Source organism: Vipera ursinii (genome assembly GCF_947247035.1).
Source record: "Vipera ursinii genome assembly, chromosome: 5".
In the NCBI taxonomy this organism is placed as follows: domain Eukaryota; kingdom Metazoa; phylum Chordata; class Lepidosauria; order Squamata; family Viperidae; genus Vipera; species Vipera ursinii.
In genome coordinates this window covers 7,181,915-7,199,832 of record NC_139518.1, presented here as the reverse complement: position 1 = coordinate 7,199,832, position 17,918 = coordinate 7,181,915, and the positions used below count along the sequence as shown (strand labels likewise).

The window sequence follows — 17,918 nt, the reverse complement described above, 5'->3', positions numbered from 1 at the left end:
TGCCCAGGCCCCCGTAGGCACCCTTGATGCGAACGATGTAGAGCTGGCCGTGCCCACCCAGTAGGCCATACGCACTTTAGCCACGCCCACCCAGTAGGCCACACCCACCCGGCCCCCTGAAGGCAACGGCAATGCTGATGCAGCCCTCAATGAAATTGAGTTTGACACCCCTGACCTAAAGCTAGACTGGGATCTTCAGGAACCCAAGAGTTCTCGTTTCCGAGTACGCTTGCATAGAGTTATGATAGGAATCTCAAATCTTGCTCTTAAAAAAAAAAAGACTCCTAAAGCACATCCTTTTGAACAGGTTTGGAAATATGGATCTGAATTCATTTTTAACATTATTTTAACTGTTCTTAGGATGAAGTGGGAGAAGAAAGGGACTTGAAAGAATATGAACTTCTCAGGAGTGGAAGCTGGTCTTATTGCCTCAGACACTGATGAGCATCTGGTCAGGGATCTGAAGAATGGTGTCTTTCATTACCCAATCCTCCAACCGGTATAGGTAGTCCTCAACTTACAACAGTTCGCTTAATGAACATTCAAAATTACAACAGCACTGGAAAATGGGACTTACGACCTTTTTTTCACAGTGACGACCTTTGCAAGCATCCCCACGATTATGTGATCAAAATTCAGATGTTTGGCAACGGGTTCCGTATCTATGCCCTTTGCTGTGTCCCGGGATCGCGCGATCCCCTTTTGCGATCTTCTGACGAGCAAAGCCGAAGGGGAAGCCGGACTTACTTAACAACCGGCTTACCAACTTACCAACTGCAGTAACGCACTTAACTGTGGCAAGAAAAAGTCATAAAATGGGGCAAAACTCGCTTAACCACAAAAATGTAGTCCTCAGTTGTGATCGTAAGTCGAGGACAACCTGCAGTCTGTTAGCACCCTGGCTTCCCACTCTGTCCATCAACCCCTAGGAAAGCCACCAAGAGTTTATCCGTTCTGTTGCTAAGTATTGGTGCTAAGCCTCTTCTTCTGAAAGTGTCTTGTCCTAGCAAAACTGGATGAGAATTTCTCCGAGAAATATGGAAAAGCTGCTCACCCATTTTTATTTTTAATTTTTGCCCCAAGTACTGATGGAGGATTTAATAAACGTTGGTTAGGTTTGTTACCTGATCTTGCTAATATTTGAATTATTTATTTATAATAAATTAAATAATTATTATTTATTTATTATTTATTATTTATTTAATTATTTATTATTATTTACCATTTACCGAGCCTTGGTGGAGCAGTGGGCTAATGCCTCCTTAAGTAACACCAGCTGCCTGCAATTAGTGCAGGTTCGAGTCCCACCAGGCTCAAGGTTGACTCAGCCTTCCATCCTTCCCAGGTAGGTAAAATGAGGACCCAGATTGTTGGGGGCAATTAAGCTGACTTTGTAATAATGCTGCTTGGGGTGTGTGTGAAAAAGCCCTAATAATTCCCCGCAATTGTTTTTATTGGGCATTGTTGTAGATTGTGATGTTAAAGAAACTAACTTGTTGAACATGATAACAGCAGCAAGGTTACTGGTGGGACAATATTGGAAGAAGGATAGTTTGCCCACTGTAGAAGAATGGGTGTTTAAAGTTTCGAATCTTGCAGAAATGTCTAAGATTTCTGCTTATCTAAAGGATCATTCACAGGAAAGATATATTTCAGTTTGGAGGAGATGGATAAATTATATTCAAAACAAATATGGGACTAAAAAGTATCATTTAGCTTATGAGTAGATTTTAGTGGGATATTGTTATTGGTATGTTGTTTGTAGTTATGTTAAAAGAGAGTTAAAGCGCATTATGAATTTGGTTAATTGTATATTATGCATAATTTTTATTTAGAATATGATTATTGTAACTATAATCCTGTGTTTAGCTCTGGGAAGTGGGGGGGGGGAAGTGGGGGGGTTTGGGGTGAGAGGGATTTGGGGATATATTGTAAAATTTTCTTTTTGTAAAACTCTTTAATAAAAAAAAGCCCTAATAAGCAGGCATATACATAGAATGAAGGCTACTGCTAGGTTTGTAAGCCGCCCTGAGTCTTCGGAGAAGGGCGGGATATAAATGGAATTAAAATAATAATTTAAAAAAATTGCAAGCCACACAGTCGCTTTACAGAGTGAGACAGGCAGCGTATACGTTTAATCGATAAACAGTGCTTCCCCCAAAAAAAGAACAAATCCTCGTGACTTACCCCAGGGGATGTAAACTTATTGACCACAAAGGGCCCCAGGTGGAAATTGCAGAGGCGCAGGAAGAGGTTACAGGCTGGCCCTGGAAGCAAATATGACATAACAGGTTAATGAAGAAGGCATACAAGTTACCTGCCAGGACATTAGCATCTTCTGCAGTCACCTTCCTTCAACCCCGCCCCCCCCCCAGCAAGCCAGCCAGAGTTGCTGCATTAAAATTTAATAAATAAATAAATAAATAAACTTGGAGCAACTAAAATAATTAAAGGCCTGGAGACTAAAAAAAATATGAAGAACGGCAGCAAGAATTCAGTATGGCTACTCTAGAGAAAAGGAGAAATAGGGGCGACATGATAGCAGTCTTCCAGTATTTGAGGGGCTGCCACAGAGAAGAGGGGGTCACGTTATTCTCCAAAGCACCAGAGGGCAAGACCCGGAATTAAGGAGGAACTTCCTGACAGTGAGGACAATTAACCAGTGGAACAGCTTGCCTCCAGAAATCGTGGGTGCTCCGTCACTGGAGGTTTTAAGAAGAGACTGGACAGTCACTTGTGAGATGGTATAGGAGGTTCTCCTGCTTGAGCAAGGGGCTGGACTAGAAGACCTCCAAGGTCCCTTCCAGCTCTATTCTATTCTATTCTATTCTATTCTATTCTATTCTATTCTATTCTATTCTATTCTATTCTATTCTATTCTATTCTATTCTATTCTATTCTGTAATTCTATTCTATTCTATTCCTATTATTCTATTCTATTCTATTCTGTAATTCTATTCTATTCTATTCTATTCTATTCTATTCTATTCTGTAATTCTATTCTATTCTGTAATTCTATTCTATTCTATTCCTATTATTCTATTCTATTCTATTCTATTCTATTCCTATTATTCTATTCTATTCTATTTCTATTATTCTATTCTATTCTATTCTATTCTATTCTATTCTATTCTATTCTATTCTGTAATTCTATTCTGTAATTCTATTCTATTCTATTCCTATTATTCTATTCTATTCTATTCTATTCTATTCTATTCTATTCTATTCTATTCTATTCTATTCCTATTATTCTATTCTATTCTACTCTATTTCTATTATTCTATTCTATTCTATTCTATTCTATTCTATTCTATTCCAATTATTCTATTCTATTCTATTCTATTCTATTCTATTCTATTCTATTCTATTCTATTCTATTCTTATTATTCTATTCTATTCTATTCTATTCTACTGTATTCTATTCTATTCTATTCTATTCTATTCTATTCTATTCTATTCTATTCTATTCTATTCTACTCTACTCTACTCTACTCTACTCTACTCTACTCTACTCTACTCTACTCTGTTTAAACTTTCCCTTTCCTCATAAGATGGGAGCTACAGGAAAAAGAGTCTTCTTGGCGATGCCACCCCAGCTACAGGTATGAAAGTTGACTGATCCTAGAATTGTAGGAAAAGGTGTTTAGGGCCATCAATTCCAACAAAATTGCAATTATTTGGAGACGCACTAAAAGCCATGTTCCCATTGGAACCGGGCAGTGTCTCTTTTCTGCTGTGTGCTCATGAGGTTATCCTCACCGTCCCCAGTTCAGGAGGCAAAGGCCTTGTTTCTACCAGCATTAAAACATTTTCCTCCCTGTTCCAACACTACAAGTGGTCCTCGAATTAACAACCATTCATTTAGCGACCGTTCAAAGTTACAACAGCACTGGAAAAAGTGACTTATGACCGTTTCTCACTTAAGGCCATTTGCAGCATCCCCATGGTCACGTCATCAAAATTCTGACGCTTGGCAACTGACTCGTATGAATGACGGTCGCAGGGTCTCCCCGGCGTAATGTGATTCCCCTTTTGTGACCTTCTGACAAGCAAAGTCGGCGGGGAAGCCAGATTCACTTAACAAGCGTGTCGCTAACTTAACAGCTGCAGTGATTCCCTTAACAACTGTGGCAAGAAAAGTCATAAAATGGGGCAAAACTCGGAACAACCCAACAAGTGTTGGGCTCACTTGTCGTCGTAAGTTGAGGACTAACTATATCTAAGAACAGCCCATGGATGTGTCGTATCTGCTAAGCCTTATCAATCGTTACCGTGAAGGAAATTCAGGAAAGAGCAAGACAAAGGTGATCGGGATAGTTCAGGGGTAGGCAACCTTGGCTCTTTTATGACTCGTGGACTTCAACTCCCAGAATTCCTGAGCCAGCCATGTTGAGGGAAAAGGGAGAGGTTTCCAAGCTGAGGCAGGCTGGCTCAGGAATTCTGGGAGTTGAAGTCCACCAGTCATAAAAGAGCCAAGGTTGCCTACCCCTGGGATGGAGGCTGGCCAGGGTGACAATGAATTTCATCCCTGCATAATTTTTGGTGATGAGTGAACACCATAACTTAGCTGTGACCAAAAAAACAACAACAACCCCCAAGCCACACAAAAAAATTATCTAGGAAGATCAGGAAACTTGTGGTACTCCCAAAGGTGTTAATATTATTAGTGCCGATGGGGGCAACTGCTAAGGATTTATTCAACTTTGGGGCGGCTGCAGATTCTTCAACTTATTCTAGAACTTCCAAATAACTTAAGTATCAGAGCATGCACAGCCTTATTGCGCTGAGATAACCCAGAAGTAAATGCAGTAAACAGTGGTCTAGATTAAATGGTGGTTTATCTTACACTATCTACAATATCACACACCAGGAACAATATACATACACATGTTAATACAGCAGTCCCCAACACACAGCAGCTACAGCAGGAAACAGAAGAGAGAGAACACATCTGCAGAGCCTTCCCTTTTATACATGGCTCTTAAAGAGACACAGACCCAGCTGGCTGTTAAAGGGACATAGACCCTGCTGAGTCATTCCCATCATTACATCATACATCTTACATCAGCTGGTTAGCTTCCAAATCATTACCTTGACATTAAAGACTAAAGAAAGTTCAGTTGCCATTTCTGCTGCTGTCTTCCAATTATTTTTTTTAAAAAACTGTGTTTTCATTGAAAGAGCAGCTTCTCAGCACGTATGTTTGTTTAAAAACTGATCTGAAGTTACAGAGTCAGAAGTTAATCTTCTAGAACGGGCCCTTTTCAGGCCAATTTTAATTTCATCCACAAACTGCCTTGACTGAATAACTCAGTGCTTGGTAAAGGCCCTACATAACTAATCATCTACATTTTTATTTTTATTTTCCCCTTCCAGAAATCCTCCCAGTTGATGTAAAGGCCAGGGACAAACTACAGATAAGTCCTTGACTTACAGCAACAGTCGAGCCCAAAATTTCCATTGGTCCCTCTTCAGTGAACCATTTGTTAAGTGAATTTTGCCCCATTTTACCACCTTGCTTTGCCACGGTTTTTAAGTGACTCACTGCAGTTGTTAAGTTAGCAAAAAGGTTGTCAAGTGAATCTGTGAGGTCAGAATGTCGCAAAAAGGGATCACACAACCCTGGGTCACTGCAACCGTCCTAAGTATGAATCAGCTGCCAAGTTTCCAAACTTTGATCACATGACTACGGAGATGCTGCAACGGTCGTTAAGTGTGAAAAATGGTCATAAGTCGCTTTTTTCCCGCCGCCCTTGTAACTTTGAATAGTCACTAAATGAACCATTGTAAGTCAAAGACTAACTGCACCGCAATGCAAACTTCCAGTGCCGCCACAAATGTCAGTTTTTGTGGGGAGGGTTCTGTCAAAAAGCAGAGTCCTTACCGATAAGAAGCCCAACCTGGCGACAGGCCATGACGGCTGCAAAGACCTTGGACCTTTCCTGCGAAGTGGTGGAACGGGTGAGGTAGCCAAAGATGGAAGCACCTGCTCCAGTTCCCACACCTGTAGTGGAGATCCAGAAAAGAACGTTGGAAAACGAAGGAAGGGCAAATTTATTTATTTATTTATTTTATTACATTTATGAAGCACATCTTCTCTCACCCACCCAAAGGTGTTTTTTCACGAGGCAACTGGACTTTCTTGTTGTTGTTTTTTCTTTGAAGACGTTTCGCTTCTCATCCAAGAAGCTTTTTCAGCTCTGACTGGAAGGTGAGGGAAATGGAAGGATTTACGTCATTTGCATTCTTTTAGAGCAGGGTTCTTCACACCTGGCCCTTTTATGACCTGTGGACTTCAACTCCCAGAATACCTCAGCCAGGCACGCTGGCTGAGGAATTCTGGGAGTTGAAGTCCATGAGCCATAAAAGGGCCGAGTTTGAAGACCCCTGTTTTAGAGAGTCATTGAGGCCACCTGGGGGTTTATCTGTGTCCTCAGGGTCACCTGAGTGGTGCAAATGGGTGTGTCATGCTTCCAATAAATGAAACCAGAAGAAATAAGAACTCTGAGGCCACTGCTTCCTTCAAAGAACACTTTTAATGGCTACATAACATCAGCACGAACAAAGGTGAAACCAAGACTGAAAGTTACCCCCACACACACCAAAAAAGGTTACAAAGTAAAAGTTGAACTCCCCACCCATTTGTGAGTCATACGTCACAATCCCCAATTAACGCCTTTGGCGGGCTCCCTAATGGTAGCACCAGCCCGCCAAACACTTTAGCTGCTTGACCTTGGTTCCCACAAGAAAGTTATTGTTTTCACTAAACTATAAGAATGCAGTCTAACCCCCTCCCATTGCCGTGACAGCCAAAAAACGAAAAACCGTGGCTGTATTCAGAGGGTTTGAAGCTCTGACAGCCATCCTGGAACCGCTGAAAGGACTGTGTGGTAGACTGGAGGTAGATGATGTCATATCCCTCCCCCACTGTTGAGGAAGGGCTGTTCAGTTTTGACCTAGATGGCCTCTTTGGACCCCTCTTTTAAACCAGCGGTCAGCTGTTCTCTCATCAACCCACCCAAAGCATGTTAGCCCATTTAGCCATCTCTGTTTGATGCCTTCGAGATTTGTCCAGCTAATAAGATAAGATAATCTTTACTGTCATTTTTTTTTACTGTGGGCACAACAGCACACATCAAAAATGAAATTTAGTTGGTCGGTCTCAAAGTGAAACACATACATGACACACACCTAAAACAAACTATATACAACATATGTATAGACCAGGGGTAGGCAACCTCGGCTCTTTTATGACTCATGGACTTCAATTCCCAGAATTCCTGAGTCAGCATGGCTGACTCAGGAATTCTGGGAATTGAAGTCATTGAGTCATAAAAGAGCTGAGGTTGCCTACCCCTGGTATAGACCCACACCACTGTATATACATAACAATAAAATATTAACTACTGTCCATCTTGAATATATAACGGAAGGAGGAAGCCCGGGAGTTAATGCTGTATGGAATGAAACTATGGCTGAGTCTGGATGTTCTGCTACGGAACAACATATCTGGTTGGTTGGGCAAGATATTTTCTTTTAATGCAGTCCTCTTTGTTAATTTTAGAACAAGGGTAAGACCAAGCGTAATACATTTCAAATATTACAAAACCAGCTCAGAAACTACAAATCCAAAATATAATTGAAGTCCTGTACTTGTGCAATACTCTTAACTTGACACTCGGCCACTTTTTTGGGGGGGGGATTTGCACCGTACATGGAAATATAAAGACTAACCAACTGAGCTAACTTGGCGCCAACAGGCTGAGCTGCAAAACAAGGTTAGAAAAGCACGTTCATGTTTTTGCTGGGCCTAAGAGGTTTAGTTAAGTTGTGTGGAGGTTTAGTTAAGTTGTGTGGAAAGAGGAGGAAAGAAGAGAAGCCAAGGGCTGATAGACTTGCAGAAACCTGTTGTTGTTGTTAGTTGCAAAGTCATGTCCGACCCATCGCGACCCCATGGACAACGTTCCTCCAGGCCTTCCTGTCCTCTACCATCTTCTGGAGTCCATTTAGGCTCAGGCCTACTGCTTCAGTGACTCCATCCAGCCACCTCATTCTCTGTCGTCCCCTTCTTCTCTTGCCCTCAACCTTTCCCAGCACTAGGCTCTTCTCCAGTGAGTCCTTCCTTCTCATTAGGTGGCCAAAGTATTTGAGTTTCAGCTTCAGGATCTGGCCTTCTAAAGAGCAGTCAGGGTTGATCTCTGATCAACTTAAGCCCTCCAAATTAAGGAAAAACTGAAGAAAATTCTCTTATTTGTACCTCAAGCTCAATTAGTTGAGTTCGGTTGGATTGAATTAGGCCAGGGGTCTTCAAACGTGGCCCTTTTATGACTCGTAGACTTCAACTCCCAGAATTCCTCAGCCAGCATTGCTGTCTGAGGAAAGGGTCAAGTACGAAGACCCCTGAATTAGACTCAGAAAAGTGGTCCTCACTGGTCCTTACCTGCTACTAGTCGGCTGCTGAGGAGCATCCATTTGGTGCCACCAACAAAATACATGAAGTTTCCTGAAAACAAAGACAATGTTAAGAAAGACTAGAAGCGAGATGGCTTGGTGGAGATAAGACAGCCATCTGTCACAGGACCAGAACCCAGCTGGAGTGAAGCTGCCCATGATGCCACCAAAGTTGGCGGCACCCAACGCTAAATCATTCATGGTCAGCATGATGCTGGGTGGGGTTTTGTGCACAGCAGAACAGCTCCCTCACTAGGATCAGGGGAAGAAGTGAATTATGGGTAGATGTGTCTCCTAAAGCTGGAAGGAGTGACTGACTCACTATTGGAATAAATTTCCTGAGGGTGAGGTGGAACGATGGATCAGTAGAACAATCTATCTATGGAGACTATGGGTTCTCCATTTCTGGGGGCTTCCAAAAAGAGATGGACCGTCACCTCTCAAGGATGGTTTGGCTGGTGTTCCTGCAGAAGGATGGGTTAGATCAGGGGTATGAGCAGTTCAGCTCACCTGGGGGCGGAAGACGGCAAACTAACCTGTGAGGGCAACCTGTGCCAACCCTGACCCCCCCCCCCCCAGCAGGGTCCACTCACCTGCTATCTGAAACAAGTTGGCAAACATGATGCTCCCTTTGGTTCGGTGGGTCCGATCGGACCAATATCCAAAGAAGGGGCCTGTGATTAAACCAGCAAAGCTAAACGCAGAGAGAGCCAGGCCCAAGTAGTACGGTTCAGCGTTTAGCTTTTGCAGGTAGGCCCAAATGGTGGGCAGGATCACCGCTGAGCACGGAGGAAAAAAAGAGAGACAATCAATCAATCAATCAATTATATATATATATATATATATATATATATATATATATATATATATATATATACACACACATACATACATATATACATACATACATATACATACATACATACATACATACATACATATATATATATAAGAAACATGTCAAAAGGAATGTGCCTCAGGAGACGCCCTCCTCTATAGCCAAAGATACAGGTGGTCCTCGGCTTACGGCCACAGTTCAGCCCAAAATTTCCACTGCTAAGCAAGACGGTTGTTAAGCGAGTTATGACCCGTTTCACGACCTTTCTTTCCACAGCTGCTAAGTGAATCACCTCCGCTATTAAGTTAGTAACTCCGTCGGTGAGTCCGGCTTCCCCATTGACTCGGCTGGTCAGAAGGTCGCGAAAGGGGGAATCGAGTGACGCCCAGGACGTTGCAACCGTCGTAGGTACGTGCCAGTGGCCAAGCGTCGGAATTTTGATCGTGTGACCGTGGGGATGCTGGAAAGGTCGTTAAGTGTGGGAAACAGTCGTGGGTGACTAAACAAATGTTTGTAAGTCGAGGATTGCCTGTGTCATTTCGAATGAGGGCTAACAGCAGATTCCCACCGAGCGTATGTTTCTGCCCTTATGCCCCAACTATTTCCTTTCTCGTTTTGAAATGCCTAAGGTTTTTGTTGTGGGTTTGTTTTTTTTTCCCCTGGCTGGATGGCAAGTTCAGCTTTGCTAAACTCAAGTTTCAGACTGCCAAACCTTTGATCTGAGATGTGCAGCTGCTGTGGTTAGCCACATTTCTCAATGAGCTTAGAACCAAGCCAGTGGCTGGGCGACTCCTTTGAAGCTCCGCAGGTGGGTTTATACAAAAGGCTAAGTCCCAAACCCCAAAACAACAAACCCGCATGACAGCTTTTTGCCAAAGTGTTAAGCGGGCTCTTATCTTGCTTCTTTTCCCTTTAAAAAAAACACAACAACCACCCTCATTTCTATTGCCAGTAATGTGGTCGTACGGAAACCACAACTAAGGGGGGGGGGGGGAAGTTGGAAACAAAACTGAGGATTTACACATCTAACTCAGAGGTATTTTTATTTGATAGGTGCTTATATTTTTATTTGGTACGTGCTTATATTTAAGTGCGGTACAAGATGTGTTCTCCCCACGAAGACCACCCTGTGGGTGAGGTTGGACTGCGAAACAATTAGTCCTCACAAACATTCATTTAGTAACCATTCAGAGTTACAGCAGCACTGGGAAAAAGTGACTTATGATCCGTTTTTCACACATTGCTGCTTATGCACCGGAAACAAATTCCTAGTGTGTCCAATCACATTTGGCTAATGCATAATTCTATTCTAAAGCCATTTTTCTGGACTGGCACAATACATGAATCCATGAGCTACCTAAATAGACGGCAGTTATAGAGTCATCCAACTCACCGCAGTCAACTCGGCACAGCCGACTCACTACGGCCAACTTGCCACGGTCAACTAGGTGCAGCTGACTCGCTATGGTCAACTTGCCACGGTCAACTAGGTGCAGCCGACTCGCTACGGCCAACTTGCCACGGTCAACTAGGTGCAGCCGACTCGCTATGGTCAACTTGCCACGGTCAACTAGGTGCAGCCGACTCGCTACGGCCAACTTGCCACGGTCAACTAAGTGCAGCCGACTCGCTACGGTCAACTTGCCACGGTCAACTAGGTACAGCCGACTCGCTATGGCCAACTTGCCACGGTCAACTAGGTGCAGCCGACTCGCTATGGCCAACTTGCCACGGTCAACTAGGTGCAGCCGACTCGCTACGGCCAACTTGCCACGGTCAACTAAGTGCAGCCGACTCGCTACGGCCAACTTGCCACGATCAACTAGGTGCAGCCGACTCGCTATGGTCAACTTGCCACGGTCAACTAGGTGCAGCCGACTCGCTACGGCCAACTTGCCACGGTCAACTAGGTGCAGCCGACTCGCTACGGTCAACTTGCCACGGTCAACTAGGTGCAGCCGACTCGCTATGGCCAACTTGCCACGGTCAACTAGGTGCAGCCGACTCGCTACGGCCAACTTGCCACGGTCAACTAGGTGCAGCCGACTCGCTACGGCCAACTTGCCACGGTCAACTAAGTGCAGCCGACTCGCTATGGTCAACTTGCCACGGTCAACTAGGTACAGCCGACTCGCTATGGCCAACTTGCCACGGTCAACTAGGTGCAGCCGACTCGCTATGGCCAACTTGCCACGGTCAACTAGGTGCAGCCGACTCGCTACGGCCAACTTGCCACGGTCAACTAAGTGCAGCCGACTCGCTACGGCCAACTTGCCACGGTCAACTAGGTGCAGCCGACTCGCTATGGCCAACTTGCCATGGTCAACTAGGTGCAGCCGACTCGCTATGGCCAACTTCCCATGGTTAGTTCGGCGCAGCCAACTCACCACGGTCAACTCACCAGAGTCAACGAGGTGCAGCCAACTCGCCATGGCCAACTCACCGCAGGACATCTCACAGGAAGACAATTCAACAATTCAATTTAAGTATTTAAAATAATTTTAAAAATATTATTTCCATTTTTGTCATTCACATTTTGTTTTGCCCGTCCTTTTGCATCCTTTCTTTAATGATTCTATTCCAGCATTTCCTCAATATCTGTGTAAATCTTGTCCTGTGGGGAGCTGGCCATGGCAAGATGTCCTGGAACGAGTTAGCCGCAGCGAGTTGGCCATGGTGAGTTGGCCGCACTGAGCTGCCCACACCGAGTGGTCCTAGACCTTTCTGAAATGTCCTTCTCACGCCCTCCTCTCCTTCCCACGACGGAGAAATCTTTTATATACAGACTGTCCAGTCTATGGCTTTTCCTGAGGTCTCCCAGGCCATTAGACCCAGGAAGCTTTAATGGCTGAGGGGCAACTAGAATGTGATTTCAACTCTCCCAGGCCCACTTCACTCCTCCTCTGATTAACCCATTAATGGTCATTTGAATCCAGGCCTGTCAAAGCTCAAGATCTTATTTCTGAGCCCTCTCTTTTCTGATGTTGCAATTTACTTCTCTCAAGAGCCCAGGAAGAAACGTGGGATGTGTGTCCTTGTCCCCCAAATTCTGAACCATTAATTAAACGTCAAGAAGCTTCATCGGAGTGAGATTCATTTGCTTCCAAGGTCTCTCAATCTTTAGGAATCAGTCTAGCTGGCGCAGCAATTGAAAACCGCACTGAACACCTTCCATGCTTATATGCAGGGCTTTTTTTTTCTCATTGAACGCTCAGAATGGAGTTCCGGCACCTTTTTTGGATGGAACCTTGTAGGGTAGGCAAGGCGGGTTGTATGACACGTGTGAGTTCCGGCACCTTTTTTCTTTTACAAAAAAAGCACTGCTCATATGCATATTTATTTTTCACAAGGCTGGTTTCTAAGTAGGAAGTTTCAACAACCTCAGCTCTGGACATGCAGTTTCCTGGAAGGAATGCAGTTTGATAACTGGGCTAAGGCATCACAAACCAGTTTTCTTTATAACAGCCTTAACGTGATTGTTTAATTATACATCTTCCAGGTTTGCACAATTGGCTGCACTGGTGCCCTCTGCAAACAAAAGCTCGACTAAGCACAATTCAATTTTTGGTTCCAAAGCCAAGGAAGGATTCAAACTGTTCTTATGCAGCAGACACACAGCTTAAAACAGGGAAAGACTGGTCAAACTGGCACTGATTCCGACTGTTTGTCTTCTAAGCAGACAAAGCACTTTAATGTTCAATACAGTACAGGTGGTCCTTGACTTATGACCACAATGGAGCCCTAAAATTTCCGTTGCTAAGTGAAACATTTGTTAAGTGAGCTTGCCCCATTTGATGACTTTTCCTGCCACCGTTGTTGAAATAAAGTGAATCACTCTAGTTGTTAAATTACTCAAACCGTTCTTAAGTCAACCTGGCTTCTCCCTGGATTTTGCTTGTCGGAAGGTCACAAAAGGGGATCGTGTGACCCCCGGGACACTGCGGCCGTCATAAGTATGAGTTAATTGCCAGGCATTTGAGTTCTGATCACATGTCCATGGGCAGTGGTGGGATTCAAATACGTGAACAGCTGGTTCTCTGCAGGGAGGCCACTTTCGGAAGTCCATTCTGGGCCTGGGCAACCAAAAATTAGCTACCGGTTCTGCCGAAGTGGTGCGAACCGGCTGAATCCCACCACTGTCCATGGGGACACTACGGCGGTTATCAGTATGAAAACTGGTCATGTGACTTTTTTCAGTGCCGCTGTAACTTTGAACGGTCACTAAATAGACAGTTGTAAGTCGAGGTCTACCTGTAACACAGGGACAGTACATTCCCACAAGACTTACAGTTGGGATCAAGACCAATAGTAAGTATTATTATTATTATTATTATTATTATTATTATTATTATTATTATTATTATTATTATTATTATTTATATACCGCCCTTCTCCCGAAGGACTCAGGGCGGTGTACAGGGCAATAAATATATTAAAAATACAAGATAAAAAAGTTAAGAAAAATTAAATATTGTGCCCAATACAATAAAATTAATTAAAATCAATATTAAAAACCCCAAACCCATCAGACCAGGCCGGCTTGTTCAAATAAATAGGTTTTTAGATCACGGCGGAAGGAGCGAAGGTCGGGAGCCATCCAGAGCTCAACCAGTAAGCGGTTCCAAAGGTTGGGATAATAATAATGGGATAATTCAGTACAGGAATTAATGGCAAAAGGCAGGTAATTATGCTCACCCCTGCAATAAACAAACAAGTTTCAGCTATTATTTTAGCTGTTTATACTTAAGTCAAGACAGAATAGCTTTTTGCACCGTGAATTTGCTATCAAATACGTTACAGGGTCGTCTTCAAAAGACATTGCTCTGTATGGGTACAGAGGTCTGAAAATGGCGGGTTGCTATTTTAGTGCACTACCATGTTTAAAAGAGTTTTCAGCAAGATATAGTCTAGCCTTGAAAGGAAACAGAAGACAAGCCTAACCAGTAGCAAAGTGGGTGGAGAGAAGCAACCTAGAACTAAGGAGAAATTTCCTAACAGAGAACAATAATTTATTTATTTATTTATTTATTTATTTATTTATTTATTTATTTATTTATTTAATTTATTTATTTATTTATTTATTATTTATTTATTTATTATTAATTTATTAATAAAATTAAAATTAATTAAAAAGAGCCTTGGTGGAGCAGTGGGCTAATGCCTCCTTAAGTAACACCAGCTGCCTGCAATTAGTGCAGGATCGCATCCCACCAGGCTCAAGGTTGACTCAGCCTTCCATCCTTCCGAGGGAGGTAAAATGAGGACCCAGATTGTTGGGGGCAATTAAGCTGACTTTGTAATAATGCCGCTTGGGGTGTGTGTGTGTGTGAAAGCCCTAATAAGCAGACATATACATAGAATGAAGGCTACTGCTAAGCTTGTAAGCCGCCCTGAGTCTTTGGAGAAGGGCGGGATATAAATGGAATTAAAAAAATAAAATAAAAAAAAAAGATGTTACAGGGTCGACTTCAAAAGACATTGCTCTGTATGGGTACAGAGGTCTGAAAATGGTGGGTTGATATTTTAGTGCACTACCATTTTTAAAAGAGTTTTCAGCAAGATATAGTCTAGCCTTGAAAGGAAACAGCAGACAAGCCTAACCAGTAGCAAAGTGGGTGGAGAGAAGCAACCTAGAACTAAGGAGAAATTTCCTAACAGAGAACAATTAACCAGTGGAACAGCTTGCCTCCAGAAATTGCGGATGCTCCCGTCACTGGGGGGTTTTCAAGAAGAGATTGGACAACCATTTGTCTGAAATGGTATAATGTCTCCTGCTTGAGCAGGGGGGGAGGGGGTTGGACTAGAAGACCTCCAAGGTCCCTTTCCAACTCTGTTATTCTGTTCTATTATTCAACTAGGCAGTAGGAATGACTGCACCTCTGGAACAACAACAAAAAAAGATCAGTTTGGAAAAGAGATCATTTGCAAAAAAAAATCAATCTATATGGTTGCTAATACTGCAACGCTCTTTACATGGGGCTGCCCTTGAGAACCACTCGGAAGCTTCAGCTGGTGCAGAGTGTAGCTGCACGAGTGCTTTTGGGGGTCTCCCGATACTCCCATATTACACCTCTGCTCCGTGAGCTGCACTGGCTTCCAGTTGCCTTCCGGGTGAAATTCAAGGTGCTGGTGATGACATACAAAGCCCTACATGGCGTGGGTCCGGATTACCTACGGGAGCACCTACTGCCAGCGTCAACATCCCTCCGTCCTGTGCGCTCCCACAGAGAGGGCCTCCTCAGGGTGCCACCGGTCAGAGAATGTCAACTGGTGACCCCCAGGGGGAGAGCATTCTCGATGGGTGCGCCAATCCTTTGGAACCGCTTACCAGCTGAAATCCGGATGGCCCCCGACCTTCGCTCCTTCCGGCGTGATCTAAAAACTTATCTATTCCAACAAGCCGGCCTGGCCTGATGGATTTGGGTTTTAAAATTTTCTCACTTTATTGCTTTATTGTATTCTTACTTTATTGCTCTGTACACCGCCCTGAGTCCTCCGGGAGAAGGGCGGTATATAAAACAAACAAACAAACAAATAAACAAACAAACAAACAAACAAATAAATAAATAAATAAATAAATAATAGTGGACGCGGTGGCTCAGTGGGTTAGGACGCTGAGCTTGTCGATCAGAAGGTCGGCAGTTTGGCGGGTCGAATCCCGAGTGCTACGTAACAGAGTGAGCGCCTGGTACTCGTCCCAGCTTCTGCCAACCTAGCAGTTCGAAAGCACGTTAAAATGCAGGTAGAAAAATAGGGACCACTACGGTGGGAAGGTAACAGCGTTCCGTGCGCCTTTGGCATCTAGTCATGCCGGCCACATGACCACGGAGACGTCCTCGGACAAGCGCCGGCTCTTCGGCTTTGAAATGGAGATGAGCACCGGCCCCTAGAGTCGGAAACGACTAGCACGCATGTGCGGGGGAACCTTTACCTTTACCTAATAGTGGATACCAACTTCATGGCATGTAATCCATCAATCAATCAATAATACAGTGTATTTTAAAATCAAGGCCAGGAACAGATACCGTTGAAATTCTACTCACAGATAAAAATGATAAAATTTTAGTGGTGGCAGCCAAATGTTTAGCTCTGGCTATAAAAACAAAACTAATACATTCGAGTTTTTAAAGCTTTGCTGTATTATCTGTTGACTTTTTAAAATCTGCTATGCTGTTTTATCTTATGCTAAAACTTTTCACTACCTTCGTACCTTCACTACCTTCGTACTTTGGTATTCATCTGTTCAAACATTCTGTACAATCTACTGAAGTGTTGTTTTTTTTTTTAAAAAAAGGTCAAAGGTGGGTTTGCTAAGCTTTGACAATTTTACCAAGGAAAATGTTTACCGAGGTTAGCAAAATCTGTGTGTAGAGCTACCAGATGTTAAACAAACATTTAAATGATCAGCTTTTCAAAACTTGTCAAATTTTATGCTGAGTTTTTCCCCCTTTGTCTTGCTCACACTGACATCTGAGAGGCGTAAACCCCGATTTGAAAGTGCTGGTATTAGCTAACATTCCTGGGCAAGTCTTCTACCACCAATCTCACCAAGGGATTGATGACGAATCTTTAGATCTAGATGGCAAGAACATATTCCCTTCAGGTCTGTTGTTCCCCTTCTTTCCTGAAAGACAAGTCACCTACACACCTACAAAATATCCTACTGTGTAACTAGGTTAGCAGGAGCTCAACGTAGCCTGAATCATAGGACTATCAGGAAATCAACGATCCGAGAAGATTCTAACATGATAGCATAACATCATCATCATCATCAAGTTGGAAGGGACCTTGTAGGTCATCTAGTCCAACCCCCTGCTCAGGTAGGAAACCCTATACCATTTCAGACAAATGGCTGTCCAGTCTCTTCTTAAAAACTTCCAGTATTGGAGCATTCACCGCTTCTGGAGGCAGGTTGTTCCACTGGCTAGTTGTTCTCATGATAAGGAAATTTCTCCTTAGTTCTAGGTTGCTTCTCTCCTTGACTAGTTTCCATCCGTTGCTTCTTGTCCTGCTTTCAGGTGCTTTGGAGAATAGCTTGACTCCCTCTTCTTTGGGGAAGCCCCTGAGATATCGGAAGACTGCTATCATGTCCCCCCTTGTCCTTCTCTTCATTAAACTAGACATACCCAATTCCAGCAACCGTTCCTGATATGTTTTAGCCTCCAGCCCCCTGATCATCGTTGTTGCTCTTCTCTGCGCTCTTTCTAGAGTCTCAACATCTTTTTTACATCATGGTGACCAAAACTGGATGCAGTATTCCAGGTGTGGCCTTACCAAGGCATTGTAAAGTGGAGGGCCTCGTCAGGGTGCCGTCGGCTAGACAATGTCCCCCAGGGGGAGGGCCTTCTCTGTGGGAGCGCCAGCCCTGTGGAACCAACTTCTCCTTGAGCTCCGGATGGCCCGGATCTCCGGTCCTTTCGCCGTGGCCTTAAAACATTTATTTTCCATCAGGCTGACCTGGACTGACAGGGATTTTTAAAATGTTTTTAACTTATTATTGGGGCTGCTAGTTTAATTCTTTTTTAAAAAAACTTTTGTATTATTGTATTTTTATTGTTGTTAGCCACCCTGAGTCCTTCGGGAGATAGGGCGGCATATAAGTCCCCAAAATAAATAAATAAGTAAATTA

The 17,918-nt window shown here is 43.5% G+C and overlaps 1 protein-coding gene across 1 annotated transcript in view; it reads right to left on the bottom strand.

Moving 5' to 3' along the window:
• LOC310641208 (major facilitator superfamily domain-containing protein 8-like) overlaps positions 1–17,918 on the bottom strand; it is a 52,059-nt gene that overhangs the window by 17,363 nt on the left and 16,778 nt on the right. The window contains 4 exon segments of the mRNA XM_083364079.1: positions 2,188–2,267; positions 5,885–6,004; positions 8,441–8,503; positions 9,045–9,230. Coding sequence (XP_083220205.1) covers positions 2,188–2,267; positions 5,885–6,004; positions 8,441–8,503; positions 9,045–9,230 — 449 coding nt within the window.